We start from the raw sequence: 21,699 nt of genomic DNA, 5'->3' as shown, positions 1-21,699 counted from the left end.
AGGGCAAACCATTGTGTTGGAGTTGGAGATACATTTGTGAAATTAAAGAATTTATGTCCTCTGGAATTTACAATCATTTCTCTAGTCCTCCCCTGACTAAATTAGCAATCTCCCAAGTATCTGAGATATATTTGTGCATTTGTAGGGACATGTAGACTCATGGATATAAAACAATAATAAAAGGGATAAGAATTAGCATTTAACCATGATGATTGCAGAATGCACAATACTTCCTCTTAAAACAAAACCAAACTCCATAGGTACATGTCTTTAAAAACTGCTTGCTGTATGATTTAGCAATTCCACTTTCAGGAATTCATTTTCACAAAGTGGTAAAGATTAGGTGCAAAGATTTAGTTACAAGGATGCATTTATTTTTAAAACAGTGCAAGAAACAGCCTAGGTAAATACGGAATTGTTTAAATAAATTGTATTATGTTCACACAAAGGAAATGAATTGCTTGTGTACCACTAAAATTTGTATGTTGAAATCTTAACCCCTAAAGTGATGATATTAGGAAGTGGGGGTCTTTGGTAGGTGATTAGGTCATGAGGAGCCTTCATAAATGGGATTAGTGTCCTTATAAAGAGACCGTGGTGAACTCCCTTACCTCTACCACCTGGGAGGACACAGAGAGATGATGGTGGTCTATGAATCAGGAAGTGGGCCGTCACCAAATCAGCTGACTCCTTGATCTTGGATTTCTCAGCCTCCAGAACTGTGAAAAAGAAATTTCTGTTGTTTATAAGCCCCCTAGACTATGGTATTCTGTCACAGCAGCCCAAGCTAAGACACTAGGTAACATTAAAAGGGGTCATGTAAACATGGAAAACCTTCTGTGATATATATCATAAAATTAAAATTGGAGGTTACCTTGTTGCTTAAGTGTCAAGTACAGAGAAGTGCAAGCCCTGACTTTGTGCTGACCCCAGGCAAGAAATGTGACCTCATACAGTCTCAGTTTTCCCACCTGTTATGGGCTGAATCATGTCCCCCAACATTCATATGTTGAAGTTCTAACCACAGTACCTAAAAATTTGACTGCATTTGGAGAGGGGGCCTTAAAAGGGATTATTAAGTTAAAATGAGCTCATTAGGGTGGGCCCTAATCCAATACGACTATGTAGGGAAGGAGAAAACCTTTCTTCTACTCTCTTAGGTTTAGTCATTGGGGCCTATGAATTAAACTGACGAAAGTCAGATTGATGGGAGAGAAGGCATACAATTTTATTAATATTTACAACTTTATATGCATGGAGGCTTCACCAAAAAGAAGTGAAAAAAGTCAAAGAGCAGAGAGACTTGTGGGCTTACGTACCATTTTAACAAAGGGTAATAAGCTGTGGAGAAGTGACTAGACAAAGGAAAGAGGACTTGGGCTTCTAGGGCTGACAAATTGTGCGGAAGTGACTTGTAAATACATGGGGAAGGAGTGGTTAAGATATCTTTGAATGGAAGACAAGGGTTATTTTAGTAGAGTCTGTTTATGCAGACTCATCCCAGAATTGACTCCTCGTCTCCAGTGATGAGTGTTCTCCTCGCCTCTGCATGGTACAGGGAAAGTAAGTAGGTTTCTCATGGGAAATTTATGTCCTGTTTTATGCAGATGGAGGAGAGCAGAGAGCTATTTCTGCATCTGCTGTTTCTCAGCTGCCTTCAGCTCAAAATAACCAATATGCCAAAGTGGCATATTTTAGGGTGTCACATTCTGATCCCCTTCAACTGATGTCCTTATAAGAGGAGGAAATTTGGACACAGACAGGTAAAGAGGGAAGACCATGTGAACACAGTGAGAAGGCAGCATCTAGACACCAGGAAGAGAGGCCTTAGAAGAAACCAAACCTCCTGACACCTTGAAGTCAGCCTTCTAGTCTCCAGAACTATGAGAAAATAAAATTCTGTTGCTCAAGCTATTAAAATCAGAAACAAAGGGAGACTGGCTTTGAAAATTCCCTTAGCTAATAAAAAGAGTTGTCATACAAACAAGGCTTAATTTAGTTTGTTGTGTGAGACCTACTTGACCTGGGTCATTTCTTGTTTATGCCTCTGGAAATCATAAGTGAAACTTGAACTGTTCCCCAAGGTTGATATCAGGTAATCACTGACAAATTCCCTATTGTTTAAGAAAATTCTAATATTATAACCAATCATTGTAAAGAATAAACGGTCACTGCTTTCTCATTACATAAGCTGCTTTATAATAATATACCCCTGAGCCTCATTCCATGTTTTGGTTTAAGAGCTCCTGGTCTGCAAATTGTCTTTTTGATGTGTGTACAATAAACTTTAACTAATTACTACTTTGGTGATTCACTGGTTTTACTTTGACTATTTCTTAGCCTTTGACAAAGCCACCCAGTCTGTGGTACTTTGCTACAGCCGTCCTAGCAAACTAATACACATCATCCGTAAGATGGGGGAAATCTTAATAGCATCTTTACTTAGCTCTTAAGGTTGTCCTGAGTCAAACATGTAAATTTCTTTGTAAACTATGAACTACTACACAAATGTAAGTAGTTGCTATTCACGTGGTCCCTGAAAAATCTGGAGGAATGTAATTATCTTGTTAAGACTGAACTTTATAACCCTTTAGTAAGGCAGAGATCCAGTTCCCATACAGGGATGGGGAGAAGCAAGAGATTTCAGTAGGAATGCAGTAAAGAACGTAACTGACTTGTCAGTGAAGAGAGACAAAATAAAGAGAATGCAAGCTGTTAAAAAAGAATCTAAATTACATATAATAATAGCTAACATGTATTGAGCATTTACTAACTTACCAAGCATGGTCCCAAGTAATTTTTATGTGTTCTCTAATTAACCTCTTATCAACACCATGGTAAAAGTACTGTAGATATGTGTGTGTGTGTGTATGCTTACATGGGTATGTATGTTATCTATTTCAGTCTTTTCTGTTACAACAAACAACTTCAATGTGAACATTTGTTCATACATAGCAGCTAAAGTGGTCAAAATGAGAAGTTGTGATTTTTCAAGAGAGGACCATGCTTTGTAGCACTGCAAAACATGAAAAACACTACCTGGCTGAACAAAGTGCTATATGGTAAAATGCACAACGCACACCCACCTTGTTTTCTTATTCTTCCTCCAGAGCATCCCACATGCATTGCCCTAAGAGTGTGTGCACTGTTCTTTTGAGTTTGTGTTTATTTCATAATAAGCATATTGAATATATTATATTAAATCTGTATGAGAATCCTTCTTATAAAGGTCCCAAGTACTGAATAAAAAGAAAATCCTTTCATTTGAGGAGAAAATTGAAATAATTCAATGTTTTGAAATAAATGAGAAAACTTGCAGGCCTGAGGGAATTCACATTGGCCACATTGAAGAATGATGCTGAGAAAATAAACGGAAGAAGAGCTTGTGCATTCCAGTTATTATCTGCTTCCAGTGGAATTGGAAAGCACTCCCAAGAGACTAAAGATAAAGACCCTAAGGCCAGGTAATGCTGAGTGCAGTTGGATAGCACTTGGTGGCCTTCACGCTCATTAGAAACCTGACAAGTAACTTCCTTATGAAGAAAGGAAACTGGCAGAAAAGGAGTATTTCTCTTTTAAGCTGGTTTAGAAGACAGAAAAGGAGAACAAGAAGCCACAGTAATCCCCTTCTGGTGTCACAATATTTTAGCTCCAAAATGATGATGTCCTTCTCTCCTTTTACCTCTTCTCAGTAACTCAAAACCCCCCACACTTACCACACCCATTTCCAGTAAGTGGTACCTGGAGCATGGCTATCCACTAAGGAAGATAACTTATCGGCTATCATTTACATAAAAAATGTAAAACTTCTATATGGCAAAAGACACAGTGAACTAAAAGACAAATTACAAACATGTCACTGCACATGTGACAGAGTTAAAATTCTTATACTAATGTATAAAAAGCTCTTTCAAATCAATAAGAAAAATAAATCCCAAGAAGAAATGGTCAAAAGGTATGAAAAAGTAACATAGAAAGAAACACAAAGGCTAATCAATATGAAATAAAGCTCAAATTCAAATTTAAAAATGCAAATTAAAACTATGTATCATCTTTAACCTAGTGGATTGGTAAAGATATTTTTCAAAAAGGCTTTTAAAAATAGGTTCGGTAATCTTTCCTTTGGGAATTTATTCAAAGTAAATAATGAGACTAGAGTTGAAAAACATGTGCAAGTATGTTCATTACAGAATTGTTTATAAATTTGAGAAATCGAAGTAATTTAACCTAGCTATTGAGAATTGGTCACACAAATCAAAGTATATATAGTCTTTCATTTAGCAAATCTGGTAGAATCTATCCTTTGGAATAGTCAATAAACCAACAGTTCTTAGAGACACACAGATGTTCATTTTAGCAGTTTGTAGAAGGGAAAAATGGCATGGTATATCCACACCACGGAGGGAAAAAAAACCCCTGCACACTAATGACATCTATGCATCCAAGTAAGATACTGTGTGTATATACAAGAAATAAAAATAACGAAACGGTATTTTATTGAATACCATGTAGCTATACAGAAATGATAGTTTTATGTTTATATGAAAAGATGACCAAATATTAAGTGAACAGTTTCATAACTGTACATACAATATGACCCCATTTATGTAAATACATATAAGGTTGTTTGAAAATATTTTGGGATGCCAAGTACCCTGACAATGACCTTTGAAGACCCATTCCACAAATAACCCCAATCTAAAAGTAGAGTTGGTGTTACTTAACAAAAGGGTTGGTTACCTAGACATTTATTTAAAGGAACATTTACTTTGATTTTGCTCTTGAAAAGGTCAATTCTAGTTATTTCTATCTGCGCAGGAAAGTTTAAAGGCCCGCCTTCTGCTACAGGATGCAAACTGACTGCAGAGCGAATCAGCAAGTCTTACAGAGCTACTTTGCTCAGGTTTGTATTTTCAAACAACCTTTTAATTGCAAACGTTTCTGGGCCAGCGGGTCTGAAAATGTTCGGGACTGAGTGGTGGGGATACAACCGTGTACTGAAGCCTTTAAAATTTTCAGTCATAGTCCAGGTGCGATTCGCCTTCCCAGCGCCATTTCTAAGCCTTGGTCTCACGCATTTATCTAGAGGGAACGCTGAGATTCTTTCCAGGACTTCCAGCCAATGGCTACACTCCTGCTCTCTGCCCCAGCAGCTCCGGGCCAATGGGCTGAAGGCTACCTTTCGACTCAATACTGTTCCTTTCCAGCCAATCGGAAGAGTTCTTCAAATACCTCTCTCCAGGACGCGCTAGCTCCGCGGAAGCTGGCTTCACTTCCGGGCGGCTTCTAGGGGCGGCTACGCGGGTTGCCATAGCGACCGTTTTACGTTAACTGGTTTGTAGCTTTCATCCAGGTGACTGCGAGACTGCGGGGGCAACTTGTCTTCCCATTTCCTCTCGGTTCCCTGCGGCCGAAAGGCCTTCCAGGCTCCGGGGGTCTGGCGTAGGCTTCCGCGGCGGCCCTCGAGGGCGGAATGGCTGCGGAAGAAGAGGACGAGGTGGAATGGGTAGTGGAGAGCATCGCGGGGTTTCTGAGGGGCCCGGACTGGTCCATCCCCATCTTGGACTTTGTGGAGCAGAAATGTGAAGGTAAAATTCAGATCCCGAATCGTCAATCCTTTCTCACCTCTCTCACACCAACAGCCTCTCCACAAACTGCCTTTCATCTCCCCGGTCTCCACTCCTGCCTGCCAGGTTTAGAGCTGGTTTTTAGGATGTGTTGCTGTCACTGCGCCGGTCCTTTCCTTCACGGAAATGAAAACGAGGACCGAGATACCTTTCCCCCTGGGCCCAAGCACACATCCGAAAAACATCAGACTTTAATCCTATGTTGGGTCTCTCACCCCATCCTGCACCTTTCTGCCCTGGGCAGGTGCACTGTTTGTGTGGGTTTCTTCGACAACTTCCCCAGTGACTTGGGAGGGGAGACGTCAGTTTGCTTCTGAGTTCCTTCTGATCCCAACAGTTGACCGAAAAGTGGGTGGGCGAGGGGTGTGTGATTACTCCAGCAGGCCCAGAGCCGGTGATCTCGGTGGCCTGTATTCCCTTTTTTGAGTTCTCTGACTCTCGGTTATACCAAAAATGGAGGGTGTCTTACAACAAATGAGTTATGTAACCGTGTCATAACATTTCCTGTGAGGAAAGGATACCTCTAGGTTCTGATCAGTTCACGCTTTGGAGTCCTGCATTCAGTTCTTAGAGACAAATTGGAGCCCATTCATGGAAAAGGAACCACAAACGATGTCATATGAATAATTCCAGGCTGTTGTTGCAGTCGTTTAGCTGGCCAAGACTTTAAGGGTAGTCATATCCATTAATCGTTTGAACATCTGTCTTATGTTGGAGGGATTAGACTTGTTTTTGTAAGCTTCAGTGAGATAGAGCTAGGGTCAGTGGGTACAAGCTAGAGGGGAACAAATTTCTGTGAAGGAAGTACTTCATAACAGAGAGTATCCCAGATAAATTAGCCTGCCTCAGGAGGTAATGAGTTCCCCAGCCACTAGCAGTGTTTGAATGAATCTGACAACAACTTAATGGAGTTATTATAGAGGGGAATTCAACTATCAAATGGTTGGTTATCCTGGATGATCTTTTAAGAGTCCTTTCAGCCCTAAGTTTCCATGAAGCCGGTAAAGAGGAAATTTACTTTGACCACTGAATCTTTTCATTACATTCTCATTGCCATGAGCAAAATTCAAATAGTATTTATTAAGTATTGTTCTTACAGGTAATTTTTAAAATAAGTTCAAAATAACTTTTATTTCTGCTCTTTTTAAGAATTTAAAATGCTATTATGAGACTTATGAAGCATGTGGTGGTATTCTGACCTCCTTTAGGAGAAAAAGGAAATTATGTCACCTTTTGATTCCATTTACCCTACTGAATGAAACTAAATGCTGAAATGGAAAAAAAAAAAAAAATAAAGCATCGTTCCTTTTATCCCCAGATGTCAAAAGTGGCTGCATCTCAGTTGTAACACACCTGATTGTGTAATTTTACAGTGAAACAGTAATCCTCAGCCTTATAAACATGTAATGTAGTAATCTGGCTTCAAAATTAACTGAAAACAGCTTTAGTAGCTGCTACATTGCATGTATGCCCAGTGTTGTATAGAGCAGATGCCAGGAGAAATGGAAGTAACATCCCAGTGACACTTGAAATAATAATGTTTATATTTCACTGACTTTGGGTTGTCAATGTGCTATTCATCACCTCAGATAATTTAAAAATTAGTTTTGTACTACTCTGTAATATCAGCCTTTATTTCAAAATGTATTGAGTGTCGTTCGGCCAGAAGCTGAGGATAGAAAGATGAATAAAACAAATCCTTGTGCTTGAGAAGTTTGCAATTTGGCAGGTAAATGGAATTTAAATGTAAATTGGCAGGTGTTATAATAAGGGTAGGCACATGGTGCTGTGTATTTTAAGAGTTCAGAGGAAGTACTCTAACTAGCCTAGGAGTTGGGAGTGGGTAGCAGATCATGGAAAATGTGCCACTTGCAATATTTTGGAGAATTGTTGGGAGAAGGGGGGCCAGGTAAAGGCAAAGAGATCTAAGGGCTTGAGCAAAGGCATGGGTTTATTTTGTCTTTTTGTGTTACATTTGTCAGTATTCCAAGTAATTGTGTATTGTTAAGAGTGCAAAGTTTGGGTTTTGGAGTGGTGGGAGTTGAGATTTGGGATCCAGTCTTGGAGGGTTTTGTCTGGTCTTCTAAGTATTTTGGATTTATTCTCTAGGCAAAGAGCAGTAATTGAAGAGTTTTAAATAGAAAATTACAGAAGTTAGTTTTGCATTTTAGAAAGATCATTTGGGGGGAATATTATAAAAAGGGGGTTTATTGCTTATAATTCATGAGTTTGTCTTCTTTCCTTAATCACATTGTAGCTTCTTGAGGGAATATATATCTTTCTAATCTACATTGTTTCACACATATGATCATTCAGTAAACATTTGTTTTTATTTATTTTTATTTCATTATTGATTTATATGTAATAAAGAAGGCCGAGTAACTTTCAGTAAAATTTGGATCAGCAAAGTTCCAGTATGATAAAATAATCTGGAACCTGTTGTAAAAGGAATTATTTAAAAACTATCAACAATAATGTTCCATTTAAAGTTTATAAAGAAATTGTTGCCTTATATTCTTGATTGAAAAGTAGCAAATTAGTGTTCATCTTCCATATGAAGTAGATTTTAAGTAGGAAAAAAAACTTGTTTACAACTAACACTACACACACACACACACACACACACACACACACATCTTTTTTTAATCCCAAGAATTTAAAGCAGAAGAGCTGGTTTATAAGACTGAGAGTTCTATTTGTAAGACAACTAGAGTGGACTTTGATATTTGCATTAATGAAATGACTTGTTTTTTTACACTATGCAATATTTTTCTTTTAAATTTAGTTTTTGATGATGAAGAAGAAAGCAAATTGACCTATACGGAGATTCATCAGGAGTACAAAGAACTAGTGAGTATTTTTTTACCTGATTTTAAATGTAATTAGAATAATGTTAATTCAAGATGTTCTGAATTTTAAAAATGGATTTTTCCATTAAAATTCTTTAATTAAAAAATTCCAATCTACCCTAATAGTACTACCAGTTGCATTAGACTCCAAGCGTTCTCTGTGCATCTCAATCAATCCTTATGACTGTAGAATGTAAGAAATAGATTTAGGACAACTATTTTAAGGGATCTTGCATCCGGTATTTAAATTTTATTCTTATTCTTCTGCTGATACATCCAGGGGAGTGTTAATTATTAATTTAGCCATGTTGTCTTGAGATTTTAAGGAATGCCTCTGGGTAGCAGAAGAGTTATACCACAACAAACTTCATAATTGTGACTTCAGTGATTTCTGGGAGAGTAAATAAAATTTTATTTGATTCTCTGCAAAAATTTTCACTTTTTGTTTGTTTTTTCGGTGAAAGACATTGTCACTGCCATATAATATAATTTTATGTAGATTAATAATTGCAAGCAAGCATTTGATTATAGTTTTCTAAACTCAATGTAAAATTTGGAATTTTTCTATGTAAATTACAAAAAAAACATTAAACTTTCTATTTTTAGGTTGAAAAGCTGTTAGAAAGTTACCTTAAAGAAATTGGAATTAATGAAGATCAATTTCAAGAAGCATGCACTTCTCCTCTTGCAAAGACCCATACATCACAGGTTTTTTTTTTTTTTATTCTGCTAATATATACTTTTAACAAAAATGCTCAGATGTCACTTAAATTTGCTATGTTTGATTGTCAAAGTATAATATTCTAGACATTGTAAGAGTGAAAAGCCAATTTGTCACATATGGGTTCTTTTTTATAACAACCTTGAGAAATGATCATTTGAGACATAATGAACTGATGCTATTAAAAAGGAACTTTCTGAACTCAGGACTATACTAGATCACAAGCTTTATGCAAACTACTGTTTTATTTATATAGATCTCGGACAATTTTGCAGTTGCCCGGTTTCTAATCTTAGCAGATACATAGCGCACAGTTCCTCGGCTTCCTTCTCTTAGAACTAATTTTATTGTCTCATTAGTTCTGCAGTGCTGGATTGAAGTAGGTCTTATGTGTATTTATAACTAATATTTACTGACGGCTCATGCTAGCTGCTGTTTTTTGTTTTTTTTTAAAACATTTTTCATTTTCACCAAGGTCTTTATTTATTTATTCTTGGCTGCATTGGGTCTTCGTTGCTGCGTGTGGGCTTTCTCTAGTTGCGGTGAGCGGGGGCTGCTCTTCGTTGTGGTGTGTGGGCTTCTCATTGTGATGGCTTCTCTTGTTGTGGAGCATGGGATCTAGGCGCACAGGCTTCAGTAGTTGTGACATGCAGGCTCAGTAGTTGTGGCTCGCAGACTCTAGAGCACAGGCTCAGTAGTTGTGACATGCGGGCTTAGCTGCTCTGTGGCATGTAGGATCTTCCTGGACCAGGGATCGAACCCGTGTCCCCTGCATTGGCAGGCGGATTCTTAACCACTGCACCACCAGGGAAGTCCCTAGCTGCTGTTTTAAGCAATTGGCATGTATTATCTCATTGAATCTTCCTGACAATCCTTAAGAAATTGGTACTATTTTACTTCCATTTAGAAATGAGAAAACTAATGCACAGATATATTAAGGAACTAGTGCAAAGTCCACAGCCAAGTAACAAAGCCAGGATACCAGCCCAGGCGCTCCAAGTGAGAGCCCTTGCTCAGAGATTGAGTATAGGGGTATGTTACTACCAAATATAGTTTACCAAATAAACTATAATTCCTTATAGTTTAGTGAGGATTGTCTATGATGTGACCTGAAATTATTATTTTCAACCTTCTCCTGCTGTCGTTCTCCAACACATTACATACTCTAGTAGTTCTGGCCACTTGCTCTTGTAAGCATCCATGTGCCTGGCTTTGCTCATGGTAGTCCCTTAACCTGGAATGTTCAGCTCCCACCTCCTCCTCCCTCCATCCTTTCCTTAGCCAGAGAAATCCATCTCATCATCAGGGTGTGCTGAAATGCAACTTTCCTGATCCCTCTAGTCAGACTAGCACGCATTCTACCTCACTGAGCACTCTTACATTTTCAATTCAATTCGACTGCCTTGAATTATAGTTTCTTACACATCTGTTTGACTTGAAGAATTTATTGAAAATTATTAACTAGTATTTAAATTTAAGGCATTGGTATTTGTTTTTATTTTCCTTGTTTTCCAGGAATATTTTCTGCTTAGGTTAATATTTGTCAGCCTCTTAATTAAATTATTATGAATGAATCTGAATTACTTTGTGAAAAAAGATGTTCATAGTAATAGTAGTCACATCCGTCTTTTGTTTTCATTATCAGGATAACTTTAATTTATTTTTGAATGAAGATGTTCAGAATTTTAAAATACTGTTTTCAGATCAATAGTAACACATCCTTCTCTTTTGCTGAGTTATACAACACCTTTTGATTTGGAGTTGATTGGTAGTACAGCCTTGTTGTGTACAGGAGGCAAGCCTTTTGACACAGACAGACCTGGATTTGAGTCCCAGATCTTTTGTTTATTTTCATTTACCACGGGCAAAGTTGTTTTACAGTTTTCCTTATCCATTCTGATTCTCAGTTTCTATATCTATAAAATAGGAATAGTATCTACTTTGAAAGGTTTTTGTGAAATTTGAGCGAAAATGTTCATAAATGTTCATAAAGCATTTAGCACAATACCTGACACATATAAGGTGGTCTATAAATGGAAGCACCTCTTAATTAAAGGTAGCTTTTTTGGTGGTTGATTAGCAGGGTGCTAATTAGGCCAGGGTCATGTGTTCAATCCCCATGTAGACTAGTTAGCTTTATTCTCTTCTGGAGCAAACTCTTAGCCCCGGATTCTGAAGGCAACATGATTGAATCAGCACAAGGCCATCACTGTTAATCAGAAAAACAGCCCAAAGCATGCTATTTACTGCTTTGCAGCAATAATCTAATCTTTGTAAATAAAGGTCAGAATGCTGATTCCATTATGCTAATATAGAGTGCCTAAGAATGAATTCAAGAAACCAATTGCTTGCCTAGAGTAGTTTAGGAGGTACTTTTCATTTTGTTTTGGTCTGTTTGGTTTGATTTTGATTTTTTAGAACAGCTGCCAGCTCCCCTCTCATTGATTGTACTGCTAAAGCCGACTTGCAAAATTCTTTTCACCTGGTTTGGTCATTGTTAGCCCTAGACCAGTGGTCCTGGCATACTCTTTGTGTTTTAAAATCAGCAGTAGTAAAGAGTGCATCAGATGAAGACCTCTAGTTTAAAAACAACAAAAACAACAACTACCATCTCTCTTTCTTTTCTTGCTTTCTTGGTTTTCCTCCCTCCCTCCTTCTTCCTTCCTTCCTTCCTTCCTTCCTTCCTTCCTTCCTTCCTTCCTTCCTTTCTTTCTCTTTCTTTCCTTTCTTTTCTCTCTCTCCATTTCTTTCTTTCTCTTTCTCTCTCTCTCCCTTCCTTCCTCCCTTCCCCGCTCTGTGCAGCATGCAGGATCATACCTCCCCCACCAGGGATGGAACCCGTGCCCCCTCTAGTGGAAGCACAGAGTTTTAACCACTGGACCACCAGGGAAGTCCCAACAAAAAGCTTTTTAAGAGCATGTTTTCCTGTCATATATGTGTGGCTTCTCAAAAAATGCTCATGAATTAGGATATCTTTCTACAGAGTTCAGAAAAATATAATAATATATAAATATTGAGATACTTATTATTTCAATTGTGTTCAGTTGATTTTCTAATTTTAGGCTGTTTTTCAGTTGAAGCAGACAAAAATGCTTCTTTCATTGCTTGTGATTTTTTTTTTGGTGAGGATAGAGCTCATCATTGATTTCTGTGTATTGCAAGAGCCAGGGATGACTATATGGCAAGAGACAAAGTGTTTTTTGCTTTTGTTTTTTATTTGATTTGCTTTGACTTTTATAAGGTAGAAATTAACACTTTCACAAAATTTGTCCTCTAATAATAGTAATTTGGGAAAATTATCCTTTTTTCCCAATAACTTGTATCATTGAAAAGATTATGTGGTATAACTTTATAACTATATGTGGTATAATTTTCTTTTTCTAAAAATACACACAAGAGGGCTTGCCTGGTGGCGCAGTGGTTGGGAGTCCGCCTGCCGATGCAGGGGACGCGGGTTCGTGCCCCGGTCCGGGAGGATCCCACATGCCGCGGAGCGGCTGGGCCCGTGAGCCATGGCCGCTGGGCCTGCGCGTCCGGAGCCTGTGCTCCGCAACGGGAGAGGCCACAGCAGTGAGAGGCCTGCATACCACAAAAAAAAAAAAAAAAAATACACACAAGATAATTAACAATATCTGTGGGACTTCTAGTAAGATTTTAAAAAATTAATAGACTATTTTTTAGAGCAGTTTTATGTTTATAGAAAATTGAGCAGTTAATGTAGTGTCCCTTTTTATTAACATCTTTCATTAGTGTAGTATATATTTTTTCTTTTTTTAAATTGAAGTATAGTTAGTGTAGTGTATTTGTTGATGAGCCAATACTGATATGTTATTATTAAGTAAAGTCCACAGTTTATATTAGGGTTCACTCTTTGTGTTGTACAGTTCCATGGATTTTGCCAAATATATAATATCATATATCCGTCATTACAGTATCATACAAAATAGTTTCACTGCCTTAAAAATCCCCTGTGTTCCACATATTCATCTTTTCCATCCTTGCACCAAACCTCTGGCAACTGCTGTTCATTTTACTGTTTCTCTAGTTTTGCTTTTTTCAGAATGTTATATAATTGGCATCATACAGTATGTAACCTTTTCAGACTTCTTTCAGTAAGCAATATGAATTTAAGTTTTTTTCATAGTTTGATAGTTCATTTCTTCTTATTGCTGAATAATATTCCATTATATGGTTGTACCACCATTTGTTTATCCAGTAACCTTTTGAAGGATATTTTGTGGCTTCCAGTCTTTGGCAATTATGAATAAAGTCACTATAAATATTCATATTCAGGCTTTTGCATGGACATAATATTTTCACCTCATTTGTGTAAATACCTAGGAGCAAGATTGCTGGATCATGTGTTAAGATTAACTTTAGCTTTGTAGGAAACTGCCAAACTCTCTTCTAAAGTAGCTGTATCATTTTGCATTTTCACCAGCAATGAGTGGGAGTTCCTGTTGCTCCATGTCTTCAGTAACACTGGTATTGTCAGTTTTTTGGATTTTAGCCATTCTAATAGATATGTAGTGGTATCTCATTGTTTTCTTCTACCCATTTTTAAATTGAGTTGTTTGTTTTCTAATTGTTGAGTTGTAAGAGTTCTTTGTATATTTTTGATACAAATCTCCTTTATCAGATATGCGTTTTGCAAATGTTTCACAAAATATTCTTTTGTGGCTTTTCTCTTTATTCTCTTAACAATGTCTTTCACAGAGCAGAAGTTTTTTATTTTAATGAAGTTCGATTTATTGATTTTCTTTCATTGTTTGTGCTTTTGGTGTTATATCTTAAGAAATCATTGCCAAAAGCCAAGGTTATCTAGATTTGCTCTATGCTATCTTTTAGAAGTTTTATGATTTTGTTTTTTACATTTAAATCTATGATCCATTTTGAGTTAATTTTTTGTGAAAGGTGTAAGGTCAGTGTTTAGGGTTTTTTTGTTTGTTTTTTTTTTTTTGCAGTACGTGGGCCTCTCTTTGTTGTGGTCTCTCCCGTTGCGGAGCACAGGCTCCGGACCTCAGCAGCCATGGCTCACGGGCCCAGCCGCTCTGCGGCATGTGGGATCTTCCCGGACCAGGGCACGAACCCGTGTCCCCTGCATCGGCAGGCGGACTCTCAACCACTGTGCCACCAGAGAAGCCCTCCCGCATTTCTTAGATGGGTTAAGAACACTGTTTGAGAAGCCCTGCATTACAACTTTAAGGATCAGCTCAGACACTGACTTGCTGATAGCTCTAGTTGACACACTGCCTTCAAGTGTTTGTTGATGAGGATAGAGTACTTGATATTACTAATAAGAAGTCTAAGAAGGCCAGAACAATGTTATGTGGTGGTGTAATCCCATAAGGGAGCCCTGGCAGACCAGACATAACTACTCTAATACAGAGGCTGGCTGCAGTTGTCTTTAATACTGATCACTGGGCTGCAACTTTTGTTTTGTTTTGTTTTGAAGATTTTTTTCATGTGGACCACTTTTAAAGTCTTATTGAATGCGTTACAATATTGCTTCTGTTTTATGTTTTGGTTTTCTGGCCACCAGGCATGTGAGATCTTAGCTACCCGACCAGGGATCCAACCCGCACCCCCTGCAGTGGAAGGCGAAGTCTTAACCAGTGGACTGCCAGGGAAGTCCCTGGGCTGCAACTTTCAGTTAAACATAGATGAAACCTATTTGTCATCCCCTGCCCTGGGCCTTTTGAACAGTATATGTGAATTTAAAGGAAAAGAAACTTTCCGTCTTTTTTTCCTGCAGTTGACTCCTTATAAATGTCACAGAGAGCTGCTTTCACACTTTATTATTTTGTTTTGCTGTACTGCTTTTGTCTAGGATGTGAGCTGGTTGCTGCAGGAAGGACTCCTTCCTCTCTGTTTAGAGCTCTTTGATGGAACATTTGTTGAGGTGTGTCTTTGACATTATTGCTGCTGCCTACCTGGTAAACAGTAGCACACCCTCGGTTACCTCTGCGTGATTCCTGTGGTCAGCTTTTCCATGAATGTCATGTAAAGCTTGAAATAAGATTTGAGTAAGGTGAATAATATCTGAGTGTTTTCTTTTGGCTTTTCATGCATTTCAATTTTATGCTACTTCTTACTGATTAGCTTGAGAATTTGTTTGCTTTTCGATATAACAATAGTTCTCTGTAGCTAAGAGAGTGTTAATTTGGGTACTCTAGGTAGATACCTTTATTGTTTTTTCTTAATTTATTACACTTCTGTTTCATCCAGAAAAAGATTTCTTATCATAATTTCTAACTCTATTTCTTCCATAAAACTTTCTGCCTATAGGACTACTACAGTTGTGTTCTCACATTACTCTACCACATTATGCTTGTTTTCCAGACTTCATTTTTCTTTTTTGGCATTTAATCTTATTTAATTTGGTAATTTTATTAATTCAAGGATTATTTTGTAGTTACTGATTTATCACCAAAGAGTAAATTTCAGGTTGACAGAGGCTAAACCAAATAGATATCATCATTTTGGTTGAAAAACAGATCCAGATACTGCAGTGGTAACTTTAAAAAGTAAGCCCAATTCAGGTGTTGTTTTTCCGAGTTGCTCAGAACTGGCTCATTTGGAAAACGTATCACTGTCTGCCTTAGCTTCCTGGAGGGTAGGGACGGAGGGGTTGGGAGAGTCAGCTTCTTGAGAACCTACTTTAAAGGCTTTTAGAATAAAATCTTAAAATTATCCTTTTGAGTCATCTAGTCATAAATAACAATGCAGCATTCTTGAATTAATGCACTTTTTGCAGTAGAAATGATTTGAGTGTTTGGGAAATAGTTTTAAAACTTGAATCTTCGTTTAACTTCCTGACTTCTTTTCACAGGCCATTTTGCAACCTGTACTGGCAGCAGAAGATTTTACTATCTTTAAAGCAATGATGGTCCAGAAAAACATTGAAATGCAGCTGCAAGCCATTCGAATAATTCAAGAGAGAAATGGTAAAAGATTGAATTTAGAAATCTAAGTGCTAAATGCATTCTTTTTGGTGGCAGTTTTAACTAATATGGTCTTGATGTAGCTGCCTTGTATAAATTTATTTCAAGTTTGAAAGTCTATGGCTGACTTAAGAGATACAAGAGTGCAGACTTCCTGATCACTGAGTGGTTGACATCTCAAAGAAAGCAGACCAGAATTTGATTTAATGTTTTAGGTTTCAGAGAGCTTGATTTTTCTGCCCAGCCACTGCATTTGTGAAATTCAGCATTTTTGAGTGGTCACAGTTACAGTTACTGTCGAGAGAAGGTGACTACTCTTCTTCTGGCTTTATAGGAGACAGTGGTTCTCAAGCTCTTGGAAGCAGTTGGAGGGCTTGTTGAAACACATGTGGCTGTCTCCCCATTTCTGATTCAGTAGGTCTGGGGTAGGGCCTAATACTTTGCATTTTTAGCAAGTTCCTAGCTGATGCTAAAGCTGCTGGTCCTGGGCCCGCACTGAGAACTACTGTTCTAGGTCAATGGGCAGATAGGATTACCCCACCATCAGGTGGAAGAAAAAGCAGAACTCAAAGCCCTTGGTAACTACCTTTAGCTTTATTTTTTCCTTAACTCTGCCTAAACTCACGTTCTTTCTAGCTCTTCCTGCTTTTCTTCCCTTCCTGTGCACTTGAACTATATTTGACATCTTGACTCAGAACATCAGAGTTTCTAACCATACTTCTTGTTTTTGTACTATCTGATTTTCACCCCAGGTGCTTATCTCAGTTTCCCATTTCTGACTCCGATGACCTTCATACCTGTGTATTCCTTTGCTTAATAGATTGCCACTGATATTCCTTACCATGCCAAACTCTAATGGTTTGGCAGCAGGGCCTTTTTTTGGCTTGTTTCTTGAAGATATGGGAGCTATAGTTTAGTTGTACTGTTTGCTTTTAAGGGTCTGGAGCATGCAACAATAGGGCTTCTGTTGTTACAGGGCAAACATTAGAATGTTGCAGGGCCTTTGTTGTGGGTTCTACTCTCATTTGTCTGATATGTGTAAAGACTATATCCTTTAGAGCCAACCACCATCAAAACTATTCCCTAAAATCCTAAATTCATTTCACAGCAGGTAAGACAGCTGTTGTCTGTGGTTTGGAGACGGCACCACCCTAACCCTGAACGATGCATGACACCGTGCTGTTGTTTTGGTATAAATAAGTTTGGAAAACAGTCTCTTTTTCTTTGTTTCTCTACCATAGTTAGCTTCATAAAATCCTTTTCTCTTGTGTTTTCCTGCAGCTATGCTTTATTCTGACCTATGGGATAATTTGAATAATTATTTCATGTTATTTAAAATTATTTTAGGGGGATCAGCTTTGATAAAAGAAATAGTGAACTTGATATTGGTACTCTATAGTTTTCAATTTAACCAGAAACATTTAGTTGTTTTTTTTTTTTTTTTTGGCGTTACCCGGGCCTCTCACTGTTGTGGCCTCTCCCGGCGGCATGTGGGATCTTCCCGGACCGGGGCACGAACCCGTGTCCCCTGCATCGGCAGTCAGATTCTCAACCAGGGAAGCCCCAACATTTAGATTTTAATTAAAAGAGAACAGGTACACATAGCTTGTATCAGCTGGGTGCCTCAGGCTGCCATTAGCAGAATACCTCAGTGAAAATGGCCTAAGAAATAGGAAATTATCATCTCAATTGAACAAGAAGTCCAGAGGAAGGGAGGGAAGAAAGGTCCAGGGTTGGTTAATTTGGTGGCTCAGTGATGTTATTAAGGACTCTGACACGTTTCCTCTTTATACTCTGCTATTCTCAGGATCTTCTCTCATGATTGCATCTGGCTGCATCGAATGCAGACTTTAATATCTCATGAAGAAAAGGGATGTTTCTTCCTGTACATCTTTTTTTGCTAGCAAGACAACACTTTCATGGAAGCCCCCTAGGAGTTTTCCCCTTAGGTCCTATTGGTCAGGATTGGGGTGACACGCCTTTCTAAACCCTCTGGCAGGGGGAATGAGACCATTGCAATTGGCTTGAATCATGAGTCACTCTTGTGGGGTGGGGTAGGGCCCTGCCTCTAAGTACTTGGCTGCCTGGTAACTGCACACATGTGGCTTATATTAGCAAGGAAGGACGAGGGGAATGATGTGGAATAATGCTGCTGTCAAACCACAGGGTGTGACAGTTTGCTTACATTTAAACATAGACTAATACTTAGTTCTGCCATGAATTTTTAATACTTGTATTTAAGAATTTCACTTGACATAAATCCAGAGGAAAGTACCTTAGAGCAACGTTGATTGCACTCAAAACTGCAGACTGTTTATGTGAGAAAAATTCAAAGGCTCTCTGGATTCTGGTTGTACCTCATCAAAGAATTTGGGGAAGATGCAAATCAGAGCATTATTTTGATGGTTTTGTTACCGAGTCTAAGCTTGTACTGCTTGCTGCACGACAGGCCAGTAATCGAGAGACAAGTTGTTGGGCTAGTGCCCCAAAGAACCATCTTGCCTGAGTTAGAATTCAGGCTCATTTTATACTAAAAGGGGAGGGAGTAAAGTCAAACCTTTTCTGGTTCCCATCAGCTTCTGGAGGGGATGTGTTAATTTCTTCCTCCCTGTAGTCATTCACAGATGGGCCTGGTCAGAATGTTTCCTGTGAGCTAAACAAAGCTATTTTAGCTTAGTGCTCATTACCTGGGAAGCAGGGTTCCCAGAGATGGGCCATTATGTATAATTTAAGTTTATAGGCAACATCCCTTTAGTGATTAACTTGTAATAGAATATAAAAGTGTCTTCCTTATTACAGTTTTGAGGTATTGCATACTGTTGTTTTAGTCTTTCCTTAGTTTTTAAAATTTTCCATAAAAGGTGAATAGGAGAATACTAATTGTATAGCTTTTGACTGAGGAAAAATGCACTTAAGACCAATTTTCTGGTTGTGATACTATACTATAGTTTTGTAAATGTAACCCTTGGGGGAAACTGGGTAAAGAGTGCATAGCATCTCTCTGTATTGTTTCTTACAACTGCGTGTGAATCTGCAGTTATATCAAAATGACAAGTTTACTTTACAATGCATTTAAACATCAGGGGATTAGAATAATAAAGCTACTTTAATTTAGAGCAGATCCAAAATCCCGTAGTCATATATGGATAAAGAAATGGAAGGTAAAAATTAGGGGACATGCTGTTAATGTTTTGGGAATATAATAATTATAGATAAAAACAGAACACTTATTACCAGTCTACCTGCTTATCAGGAAGATATAGGTAATAAAGTAAATGAAACCAATGCTTAAAATTGCTTGCCATGAATTACTATTTGCCTTGGGCCAAAGTTGGTGCTGCCCTGGTTTATAGTTATTAGCCCAATATTTGAATAGAAGCTCTGAGGGCAGAGGTTGTTTTATTCATCTTTATATTCCCCTTAAGTGCTTAGCACCATGCTTTTCTGCATGTAGTAAGCGGGGCCCTTTTCAGTAGCATTTGTTTTAGTATGAATGAAGAGGATTAACATACTGTTTCAATTAATGACGTATTTTATATTTTGTTTTGTAAACTCTTTTCCCATTTAAGGAATACTTTTGAGAGCATAATTTCATTATTAGGAGCTTATTGATTTCAATGGTATGTCCTGTATAGTATGATTATGGAAGATAATAGCTGAAATATAAGCTATTTATTCTATAAATAGCTTATATTAATTCTATAAGTTGCTTATATTAAATATAAGCAATTAATTGCTATTGTCATATATTATTATTGTTATTTTAAATAAGCAATACAAATAATTACCAAGAGTCATTTCTAGGTAAAATTGTGCTTTTTTGGTGGGGCTGATTCCCTAAAAGAAGAAAAAGTTAAAAAGACCATAGTTACAAAGATAATAGCTTAGAACATTTTTTAAAAGTTATAGATCTTAATAAACTTATTTGTACTTCTTGATGAACTAGAATAGTGAAAAATAAGTGTTTCAGTTGACTTGATATTCTTCTGTATGGTCTTTGGTTTTGAACAGGTGTATTACCTGACTGCTTAACAGATGGTTCTGATGTGGTCAGTGACCTTGAACAGGAAGAGATGAAAATCCTGAGAGAAGTTCTTAGGTATGCTTCTTTAATTATTTTTTGAATGGATCATTAGTAATATTACAATATTATCTGCATATGTGCTTTTTACTCAAAAAAATACTGTGAACTAGTAGAATATCTAAATTCTCTACTAAAGACGATGAAAATGATTTATCATTTTATTTGTTTATAATTATGTATATATTACATTTCTTAATGGACAGAAAAAATGATTTTCAGATGACTCATACCAGATCAGCGCAGATGGGAGGGTCTTCCTCCACTCCCATCATGGGAATAGGAAACTAGCCACCAATGGGAACAAGATGCAGTAGACCCAGCCTGATGCCTGGAAGGGCTGTAGTGGCCTGAGATAAGCAGGAAACTCCTTGGCTTCTGGATCTGGGTATTAGAGGAGGCTTATGCCAGGTGTCTCACAGTAGGAGGTTGAATATCCAGACTCCACAGACCAAATAGCTGACTCTTTGCTGGTCTCTTTCTTGCCTCAGTTACGTGATTCTCAGCCAAATGCCTGGCATGGAATGTGCAGCCCACTAAAGGGGCATTTCCCCTCTTGGGCCTGTTGTCCCCTGACCCCTATGGGAGTTTTAGAAGGGAGGGGCAATTGAAGCACTTAATATTTAAATCTATGGGAATGTATAGGTTTAAGGCAAAAGGATACCTGCAGCTATTTGTGTCCCCTGCAGAATGGGGCCTTGGCATTTGGTGGCCCTGGCTCTCCACTCTAACCACATACATGACCGTCTTCTAGCATCCTGTAGTCCTCCCACCTACCCAACTTGTCCCCAGTTCCAAAGCAGGAGGGAGGTTAGGCAGGATGGTGGTTAGGAGGATGGGCCTAGTGGGGGACTGTGGAAGGAGCTGTAGGACTTTGTGCTGCATTTCAGGAGATTTGAGTGGTTGTGGGGAGGGAGGCAAGTTTGCGGGTAAAACCCGGCCTTTCCTGCCAGGTCCTCCTTTCCATGGCGAGGGCAAATGGGAGCCTGAGACAACACACAACGCTCTGAGTTGAAAGATTTGAAGAGTTCAGGATATTTGGTAATAGGTTTAGAGGACTGTCAGTACTGGTTGCTTCTTGGTTGATTGGTGGTTTGAAAACTGGTCAGCATTGTGCTTTTAGATTTTACTGTGTTTTCTACGAGCTTCTGGGGGTGGTGTACTACTGTATAAGCAGTGGAGCTTAATCATGAACATGTATGAGAGTTGAATTGGCTATTTTCCTAAATCAGACTTCCCTCAGTGAGCAGTTTACAAAAGCTGATAGGGCTTTGGCATAATGGCAACAGGAGAGCTGTGTGGTAGCTCAGATGCCATGGAAAAACTAGAATGAGGGGAGAAATGGATCTTAGGAGGAATGTAACTGATTAGTCTAAAGAGAGAGCTCGAAGTCCATATTCATGAGATTTGCCATTCAGATTTGGGTTTAGGATTTCAAACCTGTTGATCTTTGTTCAGCTAGGGGTCCTTCACATCT

The 21,699-nt window shown here is 38.2% G+C and overlaps 2 protein-coding genes across 3 annotated transcripts in view; one reads left to right on the top strand and one right to left on the bottom strand.

Moving 5' to 3' along the window:
* Positions 1-5,088, bottom strand: part of CCDC88A (coiled-coil domain containing 88A) — a 193,856-nt gene extending 188,768 nt beyond the window's left edge. Inside the window, exons 1-2 of one of the 2 annotated variants that reach the window (XM_060309849.2) lie at positions 4,992-5,088; positions 612-719 (exon numbers count right to left, since the gene is read on the bottom strand). The gene's annotated coding sequence lies outside the window, so the exon portion shown is untranslated. Of the gene's footprint in view, positions 1-611; positions 720-4,922 lie in introns of both variants that reach the window. The other variant, XM_060309848.2, reaches the window with a different exon arrangement.
* A 181-nt stretch (positions 5,089-5,269) lies between these two features.
* The window catches only part of CFAP36 (cilia and flagella associated protein 36), a 34,572-nt gene continuing 18,142 nt past the window's right edge, over positions 5,270-21,699 (top strand). The window contains exons 1-5 of the mRNA XM_030877282.3: positions 5,270-5,588; positions 8,413-8,477; positions 9,083-9,184; positions 16,030-16,144; positions 20,153-20,240. Coding sequence (XP_030733142.1) covers positions 5,474-5,588; positions 8,413-8,477; positions 9,083-9,184; positions 16,030-16,144; positions 20,153-20,240 — 485 coding nt within the window. The 5' untranslated portion in view covers positions 5,270-5,473. The remainder of the gene's footprint in view (positions 5,589-8,412; positions 8,478-9,082; positions 9,185-16,029; positions 16,145-20,152; positions 20,241-21,699) is intronic.

The sequence above is a fragment of the Globicephala melas genome, chromosome 12 (assembly GCF_963455315.2).
Source record: "Globicephala melas chromosome 12, mGloMel1.2, whole genome shotgun sequence".
Lineage (NCBI taxonomy): Eukaryota > Metazoa > Chordata > Mammalia > Artiodactyla > Delphinidae > Globicephala > Globicephala melas.
The sequence above is the reverse complement of the archived record's forward strand: the minus strand, read 5'-3'. Positions and strand labels throughout refer to the sequence as shown.